General features: G+C 34.7%; 2 protein-coding genes across 7 annotated transcripts; both read right to left on the reverse strand.

Moving 5' to 3' along the window:
* Positions 1-1002: 1002 nt before the first annotated feature.
* LOC100785302 (uncharacterized) lies at positions 1003-6811 on the reverse strand. Its single transcript, XM_003525156.5, has 4 exons — positions 6497-6811; positions 6051-6233; positions 5882-5941; positions 1003-1502 (listed from the first exon to the last, which is right to left on the reverse strand). Exons 1-4 carry the CDS (start codon positions 6734-6736, stop codon positions 1215-1217), a joined length of 771 nt encoding a protein of 256 aa, XP_003525204.1. The 5' UTR covers positions 6737-6811; the 3' UTR covers positions 1003-1214.
* A 1539-nt stretch (positions 6812-8350) lies between these two features.
* LOC100784412 (elongation factor 1-alpha) lies at positions 8351-16779 on the reverse strand. 6 transcript variants are annotated; one of them, XR_005891641.1, is made up of 20 exons: positions 16622-16779; positions 16123-16164; positions 15929-16003; positions 14841-14894; positions 14605-14697; positions 14247-14358; positions 12857-12902; positions 12667-12738; positions 12389-12451; positions 12125-12279; positions 11976-12040; positions 10964-11114; positions 10750-10855; positions 10507-10642; positions 9901-9965; positions 9640-9804; positions 9175-9247; positions 9025-9085; positions 8693-8924; positions 8351-8610 (listed from the first exon to the last, which is right to left on the reverse strand). XR_005891641.1 is itself a non-coding variant. In XM_003525155.5 (19 exons), exons 1-18 carry the CDS (start codon positions 16623-16625, stop codon positions 9048-9050), a joined length of 1515 nt encoding a protein of 504 aa, XP_003525203.1. In that variant the 5' UTR covers positions 16626-16779; the 3' UTR covers positions 8351-8610; positions 9025-9047. The 6 variants fall into 6 exon arrangements, 4 of the variants coding, with proteins under 4 accessions (XP_003525203.1, XP_006580407.1, XP_040871698.1 ...); XR_001388518.3 differs by having other exon boundaries at positions 15929-16006; positions 16622-16776; XM_003525155.5 differs by lacking the exon at positions 8693-8924.
* Positions 16780-20580: the final 3801 nt, after the last annotated feature.

Here is a 20580-nt window from a genome sequence, read left to right on the forward strand (position 1 = left end):
TCTTTTCGGCCTGTCTGTGCATATTTGTTAATTTGGTCGGACAAAAATTTTTATCAATACATTGTTTTATTTTAATATACTTTTCAATAAACATTATTATTATTGTGTGAATTTACCTTTGCTCACATCATTAATTAATAAAAGTTGCATAAAAAATTTCCAATAATCGATATTTGTTAGAATTCCTCTCCTTAATTGGTGAAGTACATAAACAAGTGCTGAAGCATTAGTATCGAGATATTAAGGAGATTCTTTGAGCAATCCTCTTTATAGAGAGAGAAATCTTATAATCTTTCCTTCAGATTGAAGATATTTTTTTAGACTAGATTTCGTGGTTTTTTACTTGCTTGCATTAAGATGGTTTTTCGCATAAAAAAAAATATGGTGTTATTTTTTACTCTCAACAGTGTTATCAAATCTCACCTAGTTAAGAGAGTTTTTAGGTGTAACTCAATATGAAAAGAACTATTACTCATGAGGACGATATGTTTAAGCTAACTGCAAATAGTTACTCCTATTAGAAGCCGATGATTGAAGGTAATCTATATTACATGAGTCAACCACATATCAAAACAAGCCTAATGAAAAATATTGGCGAAGATTGGGAGCTTCTGAATTGCAAAATTATAAAATGTTGATCAAAGTTTGTTCAAACATGCATCGACTTGTACCAAGATGTATGGATTATGAGCAAAACTTGATTCAAAAGACTCCTAGGAACAAAGCCCATCTCGTAAAAAATATTGGTGAAATTGGATACTCGGATGATCAGAACATAATCAAGCACTTAAGCACCTTCAAGGAAATTATAAATCAATTGACAAAAGTATAAATGAAAATTGATGATGAATTACAAACTCTTTTACTCCTCGTTTCTTTGCTCGATAGCCGAAACACATTTTTTTTTATATACATAAAGACCCTATGCATCAGAAAGAATAAATCCAATCATCCATGCTACTGTCTTCTTTAACAAGAAAGGGTTTCACGACTATGATAAAATAGGAAAAGTCGGGATGACCTCCACGACAGTAGGATTATCGTGAAACACAAACTAATTACATATTTTAGTTCCTGGAATTTATGCAAACAAGTAACTATACAATAAACAAGTACAAATATGTTTACCACCAACTGAACTTAAATGTTTACATATATACATGTATCTTTCCATCAAAACTCAGAAGTAGAGAAGGAAAGAAAGTTAAAAACAATCAGTTATTGGCACGACGACACCGACACCAAAATGCAGTTCCTCCACTCCTGCCTCGAGCAACAGCTATTTCCTCATCAACATAAAACCAGATGAAGAAAGGATCCTTGGTACTCGGTTCTTTGTCTTCCTTTTTTCCTAGACTGATCTCTAGAGGTTGCAAAGGTCCAACTTTTATTCGAATGTTCTCAAAAACAAAAGCCAGTATTCTCTTTTTCCATGAAAGTCTGCCTTCAAATGTTAACTGTCCAATGGGTCCAAGATATATTCCATTTTCGATCCTCTTTGCCTAATAATTCATAAGCATAACTTAATATTCTAACTTAGACAAAAGCGCCAAGTTTTTATTCAAAGACATTGATTTAGCATATGGAACATTTACAACTAATGAAACAAACAACTGGAATACAGCTTTGCCTGCATGAGAATGCCAAAGAAGACAATCAAAAAACAATTTTAGAGAGGCCATTAACTCTGCACATTCACAATAGTCTTTCCTGAATGAAGTGGATATGCACAGGGTCCTCAGATAATATCTGAGGTCTGATTTCCCTGACTTTATTTAAGTGGCTAAGAAGAAACAGAGCAAAAGTTCATTTTCAGTTTTTCACCAAAGATTATGTTTGACAAGTTATTTCAGCTAGCAAGCTTATAAATTAGTTTGACCGAAATAGAGATGTTTGATAACCAAGCTTATCTCACTATTTTCTAGCATTTTTTCAGACAGTATTGATCTTATAATTTTATAAACCTCCATTGAATTACATTATCTATTTTATTCTTTACCCTATTTACACTTTATGTTATTTTTTAATTGAATATTTGATCTTTAAACAAACAGTAATGAGTTCAAAAATTAAAATTATGATTACCTGAAAATGTATTTTTTGTCTACAAAAAGTATATAAATAAAAAATCATATAAGTATGTACTTTTAACTTATTTTATATTTATAAACTAGTTCAATAGTTGATTTCACCAAACACTTTTAATTAAGAAGTAAGTTCAAAAACTTCCAACTTTTTAGCTAATAGCTTTCAACTAAAAATTAGCCAAAATCTTCACAACCATAGATTGAAGATGATAAAAGTAGGGTATGCAATCAATTAGCTATTAAGATGAAATAGCCTAAAACTATTTATAACACCCTAATATTTTCTGTATGTATAACTAGTATTTTAACATGTGTAATGCAAAGTTAGCAGTTCTCTCTCTTCTCTTACATAAATTGAGTTTAAAAGAAAATATTGAATTAGGTCCAAAATTGAGATAGAGGACGGGAATTGGCTCCACTACAAAGGACGCCCAAAAAAAAATGGAGCGAGAGAGAGGTAGAGAGAGAGAGAGAGAGAGCAAGAGAGAGAGAGTGAGAGTGGGTGGGTAAGGGTCAGGACAAGAAGGAAAGGAGGAGAGAGAAATGGAGCGAGAGTTAGAGAGGATCACTGGCTGAAGGAAAAAGAGGCAGCAATTAATCACTGTGGTGACAGGACCTAATGGCGATGACCCATGAACAACAGCTGAATAATGTCCTTCAAAATGGAACGGCATGGAGGGTGGGGTGTGGAGATAAGATTAGATTTTGGGAGGAGTGCTGGACTGGTTGTGATGAATTGTGGAATGATATGTTGCCTTGAAATTATAATATTGTTATTGAGATTGAGTAAAAGTGTAAAGTAGAACAGGTGTTGAATTGTGAGATATGTGAAAACATGTGATGGTGGATTGTGACATTATGAGATGTGAAATTGTGAATGAGTTTTGGTTGTGAATAAGTGTGTGATTAACTCTTGATGTGACATTATTTGTGTTGTAAGCTGTGAATTGTACAATAACCTGACCAGTGTTATCTTGAGAAAAGTGTAAATGCACAGTGTTAAAGAGAAAGTGTAGGTTTCCTATTTAGGAGCCAGTGTTAAAGAGAAAGTGTAGGTTCCTATTTAGGAACCAGTGTTAAATTGTAGCGCAATATGTTGTACGTGCTTAAGACACGAGTGTGAGATCGTGGATATTGTATAATTCACTAGCAGTGTCTGTGTGCTAAAATGATTTTAGGGGTTGGACCTGAATCAGGAGGGAGAGGTCCTGACGGACTCTTCGGAGTGTAGGCCTTGGGGGTCACCGGGTTTGAGTGCTCCTTTAAGCCTATGCTGATCCCATATGGTTGGAGCATTCTCGCAAAACATCGTGACCCTGACTGGTCTCCCTATGATCTTACTTAGTGAGAGTGACCTGACAAACCCATTGTGTGGTGTGTCTTGTTATGTACTCCTAAGCGCCCCAGGGTGATTTTTCACTGACATGGTACCACATTGCATATAGGATTGAGTCTTAGCATAACTGTTGCATATGCTTGCTAATTGTTTATTATGAAATTGATGTGTTATTATATCTTGATCGGAGTGTGGGATTCTTGTGTAATGTGATTAATGATTGAAAAGTGAATTTTGAATGAGGGAGTGGTGAAGTTACGTGAGCTATGTTTAAGCAAGTGGTATCTCATTTATATACTATGTATATTTAATTGTCTTGTTTCTCTATTAGCTAGGAATGTGATAACTCACTCCCTGTATGTTGTTGTGTTTGGATCCTGTGATGATCTGGAACTTGTGTTCAGGGGAGCAAATGAATAGGTGGATGACTATGAAGAACCTCATGCTAGAGGACACGAGAACACAACGCTCTGATAGGATGTGACATTAGGATATAGGTCTTATATTAATTGTATGAAGCTTAGACGACCTTGTTTGAGTCGAGAATACTTTATTATTTATTTGGACAAGTTTGAATATGATACAGAAGAAAATGAATGTGAGCCTTTTTCCCCTTTGAAAGACTTGTTTAAAAAAAAATGTTTTAAAAATACTTTTAATTAATATTTGAATTTTTTATTCCTCATTAGTATATATGTGAGGGGTTGAGGGTGTCACACTGGTGATGGTGAAGCATTAATGACGAAATACCTCAGGCTGTATCAAATCTCATGTCAGCAACAAAAACTCATTCAGCAGTTGGATAGCTACACAGAAATAGCCTGGGAATGGAACCTTACATGGAGAAGACCCTTATTTGATAATGAAGTTGATTCGGCTATCGGATTTCTGGGGGAGATATCACAGATAGCAATTCAGCAACATACAGCAGACAGCTGGCTGTGGAAACCAGACCCCAATGGCCATTACTCCACAAAGAATGCATATAATTTGCTGCAGGGAGAAATAGCAGAGGAGAACCTGGATGGAGCATTTGAGGACCTATGGAAGCTAAGGATCCCAGCTAAAGCATCAATCTTTGCTTGGAGGCTAATTAGAGATCGGTTGCCAACTAAGTCCAACTTGCGAAGGAGACATGTAGAGGTAAATGATTTAGTGTGCCCTTTTTGTAGAAATAAGGAGGAGGATGCATCCCACTTATTCTTCAACTGTATCAAAACACAACCTTTATGGTGGGAATCCTTATCTTGGATCAACACCTCGGGTGCATTCCCTATAAATCCGAGGCAACATTTTTTGCAGCATGAAAATGGGATGAATGGAGGGATAATATACAACAGATGGAAGTGCTGGTGGGTAGCTCTAACTTGGACGATTTGGCAGCAAAGGAACAGGGTCATTTTTTTGAATGAAACATTCAATGTAAGCAAGTTGATGGACGATACACTGTTCCTAGTCTGGACATGGCTCAAAGCAATGGAGAAAGATTTTATTATGCATTTTAACCACTTGTCTAGTAATCTAATAGTAGGCTTTTGTAACTAGGAGCGGATACCAGCTGATGGATAGTGTAGCAATATATAAGGTGATTAGCTTGGTTCCTATCAAACTGAAATAAGTCTGACTATCGGAACCAGCTGACTACCTAAACTCATCTTGTAATTTTAGTACCACTCGTACTTATATATATACAACTAAATTTGCTGAGAAAAAATAAAAAAGAATGTTTTCACCCCAGGTGACTTGTATGTGAATTTTATGAGCTAAGAAACAAAATGGTGTAATGATTGACATCATAATATATTTAAAAACTTGGAAAGATAATAGAAACATACTTGACATCAGAATATCAGATACAAACTAATAAATTTAAAAGTCAGCAATGAACACTGAATGTTGGTAAGGGAATAAGTTAATGGACGACAGAACAATACAATAATGGCTAAAGAAGCAGCTTGTCAACCAACTGCGTAAGAAAAGCCAAATCACATGACTTAGAATTAAGTTCTAGAAAGTGTTGGAAAATGGGAACAAGGCCATCAAAACAACCTTTATTCTTTGGCACATTTTCTTAACACCCATCAAACGTTTCTTGTGTCATGATCTCCCTTGCTTTTCCAGCTAGAAACAACTTCAGTTCAAAACTCAATAACACGTGAGAAATGCTAACAACACGTTTTATAACACACTCTTAAATACAATTCTTATTATTGGCCAAAATTTATTGAAAATTACAAACTTGTGTGGATCTAACACCTTATTTAATGAACCTTAGTCGTAATTTTGTAGTTTTCAATAAATTTTAACTAATAATAAAAAATATTAGAAATAGTATAATAGAGAGTGTATTGCTAACAATCCTCATAACACAAAAGGTAACTTAATATTTTAACTACAAACACTGGATACGTATGGATCAGGAATGAAATATAGATAGAACCATGGGAAAGAGACTTACAGCAGCATCAAACCTCTGAACAGCTGTGAGAGGAAAATATCGACCACCTTTTAGTTGTTTCTAAAATCAGCAAAAGCAGAAATTGTTGTGTAGATAAACAACCAACAACCATAAACAAACAAGAAACAGAAATATAGCCAAAAGAAGAACTGCCAAAATAGATGTTAACCTCAGCAGTAAAAATTAGCATCCAGGTCCTCCCAGGGGATTCCTTTCCACCAAGGGTTTCAAAAAAGGCAGAAGGATCAACTTTTGCTTTCTCAATGATAGACAATGCAGAAAGAATCTCCTCTGCTGCTACCTTTCTTGTCTTAGCTGCATCTTTTAACACTTTCACACTTTCCTCTACATCCTAAGCAAATACTGAAATTAAATTAAAACCAACACAAACAAACCCGCATTGCAAAATGGACCACGTAACATAAAATTAGAAAGGGTGCACTAAAGATTCAAAATTTAGCATCTAAGTATGCGTTTGGAATCAATTTTTCAAAGCGAAAACAAACATGTGAATCCAAACACGCATTAAGTAAGACTTTTCAACACTATCTAAGAAATCAAACAAAAAACCAAAGCTTGAAGCATTAATGGGAACCCCAAAGGATAAGATGATACCTTTTTGGCTTTCTCATTTTCAACAAGTGGGATTGAGGAAAGTTGGTCTGTTTCAACATCATCAAGGGTTGCTCTGGTCCTTGTTCTTTCTCGGGGAAATTTAACGTTGTTGTTGTTGTTGTTGTAGTGTTTTGTTCTTCTTAGTGGAATGGCATTCAGAGGCTTAAATTGTGGAGATGAATTTGGGAAACACAAACGGAAAGAAAAAGCGTACAAGGTATGAATTGAGCTCATTGCCATTTAGTCATTTACAAATGAAGCGTAATAATAATATATGTGCACTTTTGTGCCATTTTAATTTTTTATACAAGTTTGGATTGGAGCATATTTTCGTGGCCATATGTATTTTATTGTCTTTATTATCGTGTTCTTCATGTATGTGGTCCTTAAATTTCTATTTTCATCATAATTAATGCCACTCTAGCAAGCCACTTCACTTTTTACTTATAACACATTTTTTCCTAATAAGTATGATAATATGAAGAGAAAAAAAAAGCTTTATTTAAAATATTCATGTTTTTAGATTTAATTGTATCAATTAGAATTTTAAAAACTTAAAGAGTAAAATTAATATAAATATGATTAAGAAATTAAGAGATCTAATTATTATTTAAAAAAATATTTGTTCTCGTTAAAATAAATCAAAATTTAAATTGGTTGTTGAATAGAGTAAAAAAAATTATCAAATAAAATAATATTCATCATTATTTAAACTTTTATTTACACTTTTAACTTAAGGAAAATAAACGGGTTTTAACTTAATTTTTTACACTATCAATTTATCAGAAATCATAATTGATGACTTTCAAAATAAATATTATAAAAAAAATTAACAACTTATCAAACAAGTCAATAAGATTGCATTATGGTGCAAAAACCTAATATAATATCGATACATATACTATTTTCTCAAATTTGTATATGTTTATCTATATTATGATACATAGGAAAAGGAATTGATAAAATAATAAATTGATTACTACATAAATTTACATGGTGAAGTAAAAGGCAAGTTACGCGGACTTTTTGGCAGGATTTCTCAAATGTATGTTAGGGAGTGCAGCAAAAAAATGTCATTTGCTAACTTACTAAAACACTAACATAAAATACCTAACTTACTATCTTCAGAAAAACCTTATGTTAATAATTTTTTACATTTTATTATGATTATTAATTTAGATATTAAAATTAACTTGTACAATACAGTGATACAAATTGCAGATGACACATAAAAGACAAATCGTATAATTCATAATAGATTAATAAACATCTCGTGATTTAAATATATAGTTATCCCATTACGCATTGTAAATATCTATTCGTGCTCCTTTTTTTAGAGAAATTCATGCTCCTTGTAGAAATCTTTAAAGACGGAATAAACAAAGTTATGATTTAAAGATAGACCGTAAAAATTAACTCTTCAAACCAAACATTCCCTAACAGTCCACTCTATTTTCTAGCTTTTTTAAAATGAAACGTCTCCAAATTTAAGTTAGTGGCGTCTACCATAGCAAGTTTCAATGTCAATTTATAAAGGTCCGACAACCTATGTATTTCAGGTGAAGTAACTCGTCCAACAAGGGTCGATTTAGAACATAGGCACATATACATCCTGAACCACAGAGCATAAGTTCTGTCTTGACAAATAAATTTATTATCAAATCATAAACAGGCCGGTGAACCCAACTTTCAAATTTCCAGTTCAGCAAAATTCCATCACGTTTACTAAGCAACATGATTCATTAAAACAATATCACTATCAGAATTAAATATGCTAGTCAACTACAACTAGGAAATTTGTTTAACCGCTGTTGGGCTAAAATAGTCATCAGATTCCACAGCTAATAAGGCAGATTGATTTAAAACCATCCATTTTCAAATTATATCTCACGAGTAGCACGGTTGGAAGCAGCCAACCGCAAAATACTGAAGCAGCCAGGCCTTGTAAGGCCGTATACAAGTACATCATGGACACCAGCGGCAACAAATAACTCTTCACTGAATACTACCCCAAGTAAAAGCAAAATAAATACCGAAATGAATATATGGTAAACTTGATGCTGTCAATTATGCCTCAGCTGCCACTCCACTATATTTGTGCAGGAATTCCCGTCCTGTCCACAAAAACAACCGTTACAATCTAGATATCACTGTTAACTTTAAAAACAAAGGCAAGAAACAAAAATGAAAACTGACTGTTAGCACCCAAGTGATCCAGTGGCCAGTACCAAATTGATTTGTTATATTATCTTACAATCATTTGATTTTTCAATAAATACAGAACACCAGAAAATCTATAGACATAATGTTTGAAACATAATGCAAAATATCTGAAATTTTCAGCTCAGCCCTTTGCAGGTCAGTTTCCAAATAAAATTCCGCTTTAATTTTATTTAGACAAGAAAGACTAGAAAGGTCCTCCAGATAGCTGCCAAGTTCAAAAAAAAAATAAACAGAAATATCAGGATAATCAAGTCATATGCTAGAGAGGCAACAAAAAGCAACAATGCATATGATTTACTCTTTACCTCAAGTCAAAATTGTTACAAATTCACAGACCAGTGACTTTTCCCACAGCAACAGTTTTTCCTGTAAGATAGAGTAAATCATACAGTTTAAACTTTAAACATATATTAATATCAGAAACATACTCACAAGACAGATTTCCCAAGTCTTACCTTCAGTGCGAAGAGTGAACCTCCCAAGCTGGGGAAAATCAGAGAACTTCTCGATGCAAATAGAGTTATTAACCTGTAAGTACATTTCCAATACAAAATGAAATACACTGGAATATATGGGGGGGAAGCAAACTACCATCAATAATAAACTGATCCTCTCTATTTGAGACTTTGTGAATCAGTTAAAAAACATTTCATAGACCTAGGAAACCCATATACAGCAACACAATATGGGCAGTCCAGCACCATAAAGCTCCAGCCATGTGCAGGACAGGGTCAACCAACATGTAGGTCATTAGAATGCAGCCTCACCTTGTAAGAGGCTGATTCCACAACTCAAACCTATGACCTCTGGTCACATGATGACAACTCCAAACATTTTTTTAATAAAGTACAGCAATACAATAGTGAAGATAAAAAGGAACGAAAAATTAGCTTCTAGATTCACAAAGCAAAATAATGCACCTGAACACGGCACACTACAACAGCTCCATTCTTCACAAACAAAACTTTCTTTTTCATAGGCTTCTTTGTCTTTGTATCGATTTGCTGCAAGAGTTCAACAATCTCGCATTCCTCAACCACAGAGTGGATGTGCAGAACAGCCTTGTACCCAGCAGTAAAAATAGCCTACAGATTATATATAAAGATGTTAATGTCCTTCATTAATATAGAAACTGAAGCTAACATCCAAATGCTGAGTATAGGGGGGAAAAAGATGCATACATTGTCTAGCAATTCAAGGATCACCAACTGAGCAACAAACTCGGTAACTGCTGGTATTGGATTAGCTGCAAAAGGGAAAAACCGCAGACCAATTAAAAACACCAACCAGCAAATGTATAACCACAAGAAAACAATGCAACAATGTAGATTAAATGATCTAAATTTAATTTACTAGAAAAAGCACATTTGCACTGGGACAAGGTCCTTTTTAACACCATTCTTGAATCAATACAATTAATTATGACTAAACCAAATTTTAAATACTTTCCATAATTCGTTCATAGTTCAGATCCAACTAAAAACAATACAGTTAGCTTACTTTCCATGGAAATTAAAGCTGCAACAAATAGTAAATTAGAATGGCAACATCTCATAGCATATTATATGGCTAAACTTTTCATATCAGAATCAAATAAGAAATGAAACATGAGACAAAAACAAGTTTTTACACATTACACTGAAATTGTTTTGGTAACTTTCTCTCAATCTTTACTAAAATTTCTCTATAAAAATAAATAATTAAAAAATATCTTCCAAAATGTACTACCATATACATCTTTATGTCCGGCAAAATTTTAAATAAATGGAGGCAACAAAAAACCTTACCAACACTAGATAGAACAAACCCAGACAATATGTCTTCTTCTTCAACACCAGATAATCTAATCCGTAAATTTTCACCAGGTCCAGCACGTTTAACACGATCTTCATCAATAAATATGGCAACAACTTTCACTGGATCCTGCAGGTTCATGTGCATTTGACACCCATTTCAGTTCATGTTCAACAAATAAGAATGGTGAAATAAAGACAGTTCACAACAACCCAAAAAATAAATAAATAATCAACCTTATTTGGCATGACCAACAAGGAATCTCCCTCACGAACACTGCCAGATTCAACTTTGCCCATAACAACAGTTCCCATGTCTTTGAATTTGTCAATAATAGGCATCCTGCACAAGTCAGAACCCTCAATCTTAGCAAAAAAGTTGAACTTCAAACATAATAAACAAATTATAAAGGACCTCAAGAGGGGGCCAAGATGGTCAGAAATGCAATACCTGAAAGGACCGTTGGGATCTCGCAGTGGAACTTCAATAGCGTCAAGTGCCTCAAATAAGCAAGGTCCATTCCACCATGGACAAACGCTTTTATCCACTCTTGTTTTCATGTTTGCACCCATTAGACCAGATATTGGTAAAAACAAGACATCTGTCAAATAAATAAATAGTAAAATAACTTCATTTCCACAATCCATTAAACTGGTGGAGATCAATGCATAAAACATGAAATTGTTGCTACGAAATGATTTCCAGAAACAGGGCTTTGCATGTCCATTTTTGTATGCTTTTCAAATTCTACACAATGCAGATAACTTGCAGAACGGGAAAAGAATAAACTTCGCACAACCTTAAAAAACCCTTGAATCTCAGTTCTTCCTTAAATCAAAAAAAGTTGTTCATTCCATATATTAGGTTCAACATCATCCTCCCATCCTTTTAGAACTTAATACCGAGGATCTCAAACCTGCTCAGCATTTGCGCAAAGAAACTACCAGTCATCTTCAACTCATCCCAAGCTTTCAGCAAGACATAACATTTCCCACTCTAGACCACCCATTATAAATCATACATTTTGTTAGATAACCCCCATTAGTAGTTAGTTATGTTAGTAATTAGTTAATCTAAGAAATACAGGGGGTTATGTTAATGGGCCTGCTACTCATTAGGCACATTAAGGGTGGGTTTATGTTAGCAGCCCAATAGCATAAACTAAGAAGGAGTTGAGAAGAAAGGGAGTTGATCAGTTGGTACTGTGGCTAGGGAGAGTTCTGGATCTCTCGAATATCCAGGGAATTTACTGTTCTTTGTATAGTTTCAGTTCTTGGTACTGTACCCACATTGGGGCAGATTTGGGAACTAGGCTTTATCAATAAAGATTCATACTTACATTCACAATTCTGATTCAGTTTCTATCACATTCACACCACCATCCCACAATAAAAAACAGATGAATTAAAAAGACAGGAAACATGAATTCCAACATTTTCTCAAACAAATAAAAGGCAGATACCTTTTTTTACGTTGTATCCAGATTGCTTTAAAAATGGAACCATCTTCGACTCAATTTCATCATACCTAGTGGTACACCAGCAGCAGGAATCTAATTAAAATATAAGCACAGAAAGGAAATGTTTGTGTGTAGTGAGAAAGTCAGAGAACCTTTCTTTCGACCATTGCACTGTAGGCTCATCCATTTTATTGACGACAACAAGAAGCTTAGACACACCCAGCGTTTTTGCAAGCTGGACATGTTCACGAGTTTGTCCACCTCTCTCGTATCCAGTTTCAAACTCTCCCTTCCGAGCAGAAATAACCTGGTTGATGGGGCATAAAACACAGACAAAGGTAGGTATATCATCAAATGCTTGTGAAGAAGCACATATATATGTTCAATAAACAAAGTAACACCATAGATCAACTAACCAACACTCCAATATCAGCTTGAGATGCACCACTAATCATGTTAGGAACATAGCTTTTGTGACCCTGCGTAAGCATTGTAATTCAATATTAATTGTTTTGCTCAAAGTAGGCATAATATTGTTGAATTGTTATAAAATATAGGAGAAGAAAACAATTGAGATGAGGGAGGAGTCTGACAGTCCTCTAAGTAGTTCAAAACAGAAGACTACTATAGAGAATGTGCATATCCACAATACAGAAAACTGATCTGAGGAGAATCATGCAATGCAGATACTCACAGGTGCATCCAAAATAGTAAACCTTGTTGTTTCAGTCTCAAAATGTGCTCTTCCAACTTCAACTGTCTTTCCCTGCAATTATCACAACTTATCCTAATTATGAATTCTACTCAAATCCATACAATTAAAAAGCAAAACCTCCATCAATTGGGAAAAACCAGTTTAATTTTATCAGCAAAATTATCCATACCTTTACCCTCTCCTCCTCATTCGTGTCCATTATATAAGCCATATACCTAGCACATCGATTTAAAATCATTAATTTCTAATAGATTAGTATCAGGTATATTCACTAAAAGCTAAAAAATACCCCCCCCCAGAAAAAAAAAAAATTCCTCTTAAGTCATGACAAAGAATATAAAAACTCGAAGACCCAATTGACCACATCCCTCATTTTATAGTTTGAACATCTCAACCCTACACAATCAAAGTGAAATATACAAAATACACAATAAAAGATAGAAGATAAGAAAGCACCATGCTTCAATTAAGATACCAACAGCTAAAAACACACAATAACATCAAACTTGAATTTCTAGTACCGCTGGTCTACAGTTATGAACTAGTGGGAGAACATGCAAAATAAATAACGGAAAAGATCCACCTACTAAATTTGAGAAACATGAGAATATATAGAGTAATGGACAAATACTAAGTGTAAAAGCAAACAACTGGCTCTAGAAGATAGATAAATTAGCCTGCCACAACTTTCATCAGGATACAGAGAGAGAGCAAGAGAGAGATTTCACATGAATATTTGTAGTTATGTAGTTGCAAGGAAATAAAATATCCAGAAGGTAAGACACAATGCACATTGTAAACCAACAGATAGATGCAACAGTGTGAGACAACCATATGATAATGTCTCATAACATAATCAGAAAAGTCAAATACAAAAAAAAAAACTTACATTTAAAAATCCACACACAAGTCCTAATTGAATGTTCTGTTTGGATTACTTTACCCATCACAAGTCTTGTTCTAAGCAACGCAAACTGCAAGACAGACGATCTTTTTGCATTACTATGTAATGCTTATTATTTCCCTCTCTTATATCTGATTTAATCTAATTGCAGCATGTGATAGTCCAGTCCATTCACCATTGGAATAATTACTTGATTACTTGATAAAGTAGCTTGTTCATATCAACAGAATTCCTTGAGCAACATGAGTGCATTACAATATCCAGCACCAAGAAATTTCATCCAAATTGAGTCAAATAAGCTACCTAGGCAATATATAACATCCTACATTATGCTACTGTCCAGAGTCGTATGTTACTATCCTGTCATTTCACAACAACCAAGTACCAAATAGCTGAAAATTATTGGGCATGCTGAATGCTTACAACAGATACTTATCTCATTTACTATAGAAAGAAGACGAGCCAACTTAATAACTCACAATATAGAAAGAAGGTGAGCCAACTTAAACCATGTGTTAGTGATTTAGATTTTAGCTTGAAAACAATACGTTAGGACCCTAAGACCTAAGTGGCAGTAAACAGATGATGAGGCAGCAAAGCAGCATAAGAACACATGTAACACTTTCAATCAAAAAACAAAAGTAAATTAGCTAACCAGCTTTCTCGACTTTTGTCCTTAGCCTCTTTCTCGTATTTTTGGATAGTCCGCTCATCAACTTGACCACTAAGGAAAAGTATCTGGCCTCCAGTTGTAGACTTACCAGCATCTAGAACAAAAAATACAATAATAAATTACTAGTAGAACAAGATTATATACAGAATGGTCATCTCTGACTGAATATCACTCCCGTTCATACAATAGGAAGTCAAACCAATGGCCAATTAATTCTATAGTGCACAAAGTACACGTGAAGCACAATACCCATGGTTGTCAAAGGCTCAAAGCTGAACAAAACACAAAAAGAAACCCTGATAACACATACTGATGATCAGAGACAAATTCATCAACTTACCAACATGACCAATAAAAACAACATTCAAGTGTCTTTTTGTCATCTCTGGTTCATCTTCTTCATCTTGAACAGAAGGAACCTCCTTATCCTTCACTGCAGATCAAAGTCAAGGAATGAGCACATGAAAATGAATGTTTGTATCTTAATCTACAATGAGCTGTCTAATTCCAAAAAAGAAATCAAATGCAAAATATGTATATAATCAGATACTTGAAAACTAAATAATTTCCCAATACCTTTTGGCTCAGCCTCAACAGCCTTTGGCTCAGCCTCAACATCCTGCTTTGGATCTGAAATCACCAAGGTGAAATTCATTATATGATGCCCTCCAACCTCCATCATTAATTTATACTGTTACAGAAGTTAAGCAATAACATACTAATGTAGGCAACAAGCAAGTGAAACAACCAATAAATCAATCAACAAAAACACAGACCTAATGCATGATACACTTCTGAATGTTCAAGGAAGTGAGCAATTCTTGATTGGTAGAAGATATGAAATTACTCAATCATCATTTTTCAACAATGACTGATAGGAATACAAGCAGATAGTGGTTATAAGGTAAGCTTAGTGGTAAAGGGATGAGAGGTTGTGGGTTCAAATTCCCCCATTAATAAAAACTAACAAACTAACATTTGCAGATAAAAATAAAAGGGAATACAAGCAGATGACAAAATTGGGGGATGGGGGTTGCATTGGGTGACAACTGAGCTCCATAGTTCCAAACAAGTAGTTATATGCATATACTTCACAACAATATCAATCATAGGCAAGGGCAAAATACAGCTCATGGGATATGAAACTATGTTGTGAGATTATGTGTATTACCGCTACTAATCATCCATCATTCATTCAAAACAACTAAGTTATATAACCAAAATACAAATATGCAACATAAGTACGGGAGTATAAGAAGGGGCCTGAAGAAAAGGGAGGAAAAGAGGAACACAAACTCATTTTCTTACTTCTACAATATTTTTTAAGAGTCTCATTATGAATTTATGAATAACTTTTGACATCAAAACAATCTTTCCAAACAAGTGAGAGTTCATAAATGATTGTACCAAGAGGGGATAGAAGGTGCTGTTGTGCAGAACATTTACTCACATAAGAAGTAAAAACAGGTTGATCTCAAAAGAAAGAAGAAGAATAATACTTTAGTTTAGAATGAATTTTGCATGAGAGCCAAAAGAATAAAAAGAAAGGCAACAGAAAAACAAGAAAAAAATCTTGAAGTATAATTATGTAACAGTTTTAACATTGATGAGATTTATTTTCCCAGAAACATAAACACAAAATCAACCACTTCCTTACAACCAACCTTCATCCATCTTATCAGATTTCTCAACTTCTTCTGGCCTTCCATCCTCTGCATTTACCACCCCATTATTGTCTTCTGCTATACCACAAATTCCAAGCCAATATTGGATACAGAAGATTAAAATAAAATGGCACAAAATCATAGATACATAGTAAAAAGAATAAATAGGAAAAAATAATAGGCCTATGGATTACCTGCTGAATCGAGCTGTAAAGAACGGATGTCCTCCTCAATATCTACCATTTCAAACAAAACAGACGTAAATATCAAACTCCCCCAAAGTAGAGCGCTTTTGTTTGAGTCAGGAAAAGCAATAATTCATTTGTTTCTTTAAATTATTCTTTTTCTTCGGTATGAATGAAATTGAAAACAATTATAAATCAAGTCACTGGCCCATAGTAACATGCAACTCAGCTTACTGCCACAAAAAAAATCACTTACAACCAAGAGAAGTTGATAAGATTGAAATACAAACAAAGTACTGTAACACGCAATAACATATACTACATGGCAAGGCCGAGCTCAATGAATTGAAGTTGAGCAGAAAGAAAAGTAAAAGAAAATCGCGCCGATCGGTAGGGTTAACCGTAAACTATAAAGCGGCATAGATCTATCGAAAAGTGGGAACATGCAGATCTAGAGGGAAACAACGATTGAGGAATTGGAACTGGGGGTGAGATGAAGAGGACTTACCCATGGTGAAAGGGATTCTGTAGAAGTTGCGAGCGAGGGTTTCGGCGAAAGGAAACACAACGCAACAAAGGGAGTCGTGTGAGGTTTTGGACTAAGCCACTCTTTATCTGTCTTCCTGTTATTTTCCTTTTCCTTATGTTATTGCCCTACTTGGGTTGGGTTCGAGTCTATAGAATTAGCCTGCACCTTAATCATGTTTATTATTGATTAAAAAAAATGATTAATTATTGATTCAAAATTTGATTTCACGTAATAACTGAAATTTACATTAATGTGAAATTTTAATCAATTAATTATCAATTATATATTTATATTTATATTATTAAAAAACTATTAACTTTGGTAAAAAAATATATATATAATTAACCTATTAACTCTCTGAATGAAATTGAAGGGGAGGTGTCTCTACCATGATTGGTGTCATACAAATACATATTTTTATCTCCTAACGGAATAGGGGATAAGGGCCCTTTTCTCAACGATCCAAAAGTTGGCGGTTTTCAAAGTTCTTGATGTTCCAGAATCAAGTAAAAATCTCACCCCAGGAGTAGAGGTGGTCATCTCTGACAAAGAATTGGCTAAGTGGTCTGCACCTTGGACAAACAATTTGGTAGTCAAGGTGTTGGGGAAAAGGGTAAGCTTTTGACTCCTGGAGGCTACATTACAGAGAAGTTGGATAAAGAATGCTAACATCGAGATTTTTTTTTAAGACTTTGATAAATTAAGAAATGGAACTAAAAGTTGTAACAGTCATCTGTAGACAGGTTACAGAAAAGAGAATCTATGAGGGAAAAGCCTTAATCAAGACTAAATCCGCATAAGAAAATGCAATGCTAGCTAGGGAGTCCACAACAATGTTTCTCGTCCTTCTAGTATGAACAAGGCTTGAATTGTTTCTATATCCCAAGGGATACTTACAATCTTGAAGAATAGCATCAAAGTATGTACATTTATCCACACTTTCTTCCTTCTAAGCTAGAGAAAGTTCTTGGCAATCAATCTCAAAAATGAGGTTTAGGAGAAAGAGTTGTTGAGCTAGATGAATAGTCCATCTGAAAGCCATCACTTATGCAATTTTTGAAGCAAAACATTGGTGATTCACAAAAGTAGCTATTGTTAGTACATTTCCATGACAGTCTCAAAAGATGGCTTGCATCCCTGTGCCCTTTCCAACTTGAACTAAGATGTCAAATTTTTCTTTGTAAGTGCTTTCTAGTGGCAACTTCCAAGGTTCCACACTGGACTAAGATATTGTTGGTTGGATGTCACAAGTGGAATGCATTAAGAGAGCTTTGGCAAGAAGTTGTGGCACTGTTGTTTGTTTGTCTTGGAAGATCTACATGTTCCTACTACTCCAAGTGTTATAGAGGATCTCAAACAAAGTGGCATAATTATTACCATCAGAGAACTACATGAAGTTATTAAGCCAAGAAACAAATTAGGACTCCTCCTCCACCTCAATTCTAGTGGATAGAGGCAAGGCAAACCAAATTCTTCTAACCTACTAATACAAGAACAACGCATGTGTAACTATTTTTGAATAATTCCCACATCTCAGGCACATGGAGTCCACCCTAACCCCTTTAATGAACAAGTTTTTCTTCACTAGAAGGGCATTGTTGCTGGCTCTCCATGCAAGATGATTGCATTTAGGTAAAGTGTTGACCTTCCAAATTTGTTTCCATATATTTCTTGGAACATTGTTGGAAGAAGAGTAACTATTGTCCATACCTTCCATCTTCACCTTATATCCGAACTTCATTGAGATATACCCATAATGGTTAAGGTGCCAAATAAGCTTGACACTTTGTAGAAACATTAAGAAAAAAAGAGCTGGAGAACAACTTTTTGCATCAGATGAAGTATATGGAGACAAACAGGGTTAATCAGATGCTAAATTCTGTTTGTACTAGGGTTTACTACCCATATGCGGTGGTGGAAGGTACGTTGATGCCAAGCATTGTTAGATCCTAGAGGGACAGTCGAGTGGATCAAAAGGTGAATCTTTTGAGGATATGGAGGGACAAGTTGATGACTCTCCTTTAAGGGAGGGTTAAGTGGACCTTTTTTGTTCTTATGGGTGTCATGACTTCGGTGAGGCTCGAGCCTATAAGGCTACTATATATTTTTTTTTGTTTTTATGAATATTTTAAGCTGGAATAATAGGGGAACTGGGAATAGGTGTGATAAATGCGAAATTTGAGTTAATTTGATAGTCAATTTTGGTTAAGAATTATTGCAATTTCTTTACTTTATTGTTGTTTTTAATGAAATAATAATAAAATTAATATCTTTGCAGTTTTTTATTAGCAGAAGTTAAAAGAAGAATATTTTAAGTGCTTTAGAGGAAAATTGATGCAAAAAATGAAAGAAAAAATCTTGAAGAAAATTAGAAGAATTGGACAGTTCGCTTAGCGCGTGCTCACGCTAGGCGCGCAACCCAGGCTTAGCGCATGAAAAATCCCACAATGAAGCCCAAAGACATGCTTAGCACGAAAGCTCGCGCTAACCACGAAATCAACGTGAAAATTAAGCTACCAGAAGCCTATATAAGGAGGAGGAAGCAGAAGGGAAAGACACACAGAATCTTAGAGCTCTCAAGTGAAGAAATCTGAAGTTTGATCCTCTCCCTTGGGGGAAACCCTCCTTCTTAGTCATTCCCCATTTTCTTGCTATTAGTCATCCAACCCCTTTTTCTATTAGTCTCTGAAGTGTAAAGTCTCTCATAATTATGACAGGTTAAACCCCTTATATTACTGTTTTTCTTAATTATTAAATGCAATTTCAATTTCTATTATCTCTTTTCTACTCTTCATCTTTATTGTGTGGTTTGGTCATCCATGCATTTGTTTTTAGGAGTTATACATTAGGAAATGGTAATGTCTAAAGAACTGGGAAAAGGTATCTCAACCATTCATTACTAGGGATAGAGTGACTTATTGTACCTTTGCATATATCTTCATGCTTAATACAATTTATTATTCAATCTTTGCGATGGATTTGGGAGAAAAAAATAAATAAATTAGACTCTTTATCGTGAGGGATCAAGGTTGAGTGTCTTAGTAGATGTGGGTGGAAATTGGAAACAGTTAATAGGGAAAAACATTGATATCGCATCAAGGGTAGTTAGGCATGTTAGGCCCCAACATAATTGCATTATGAAGTCATCTTTTGCACTTATCTTATTTGTTTTATTACTATTGCCTTTTAAATTAAATTTCTTTCTTTCTTCTTATCTTTTGCTTACAAATTGGGTAAACAAAGTCTCTGTGGACTTGACACTCGATCTTTCGTTTTAATCTTTACTACTTGTGATAAAATTGGTACACTTGTCAACCAGTTAACAAGGTGCTTCACCCCAGCCTTAAAATAATTATGTAATGAGTCTGAGTGCTCACTTATATTTTTTATGGAGACCCATGAAGTAGGAAGCAAAACTCAAAAAGTCATTCATTCGTAAAGTGGGCTTTGGCCAATGCGAGATAGTGGATGCCAAAGGTCAGTTTTGAGACATTTGGTGTTTATACAATTCCAGTGTTTGAAAGGTGGAGGTCCTCTTTAAAATGTTTTAGACAATGCATGTGAGAGTCAGGTTTAGAAATGAAGAGCCTTGGTTCATAACTACAGTTTATGAGAGTCCTAGACCTAAAGAGAGGAAATAGTTGTGGAGTGAATTTATAGCCATTTCTCAACAACAAGTTTAGGGTTTGTGGTTTACTCTTGGGGATTTTAACACCATTCTCAAAGAGCATGAAAGAACAAGTGTTTTCACCGGAAGGAATAACACTGCCTCCAAAGAATTTTGGCAAGCCATACAAATAACGAGTTTGATTGACGTGAGTTTTAGTGGATTTCCACTCACTTGGCAATGAGGCACATTGATGGAAAGACTGAATCATATGTTAGTTATTGGCAACTAAAATTTCAAAATGGACTTGTTGAGCATCTCATCCTGATGG

This window comes from Glycine max, chromosome 5, assembly GCF_000004515.6.
Source record: "Glycine max cultivar Williams 82 chromosome 5, Glycine_max_v4.0, whole genome shotgun sequence".
NCBI lineage: Eukaryota > Viridiplantae > Streptophyta > Magnoliopsida > Fabales > Fabaceae > Glycine > Glycine max.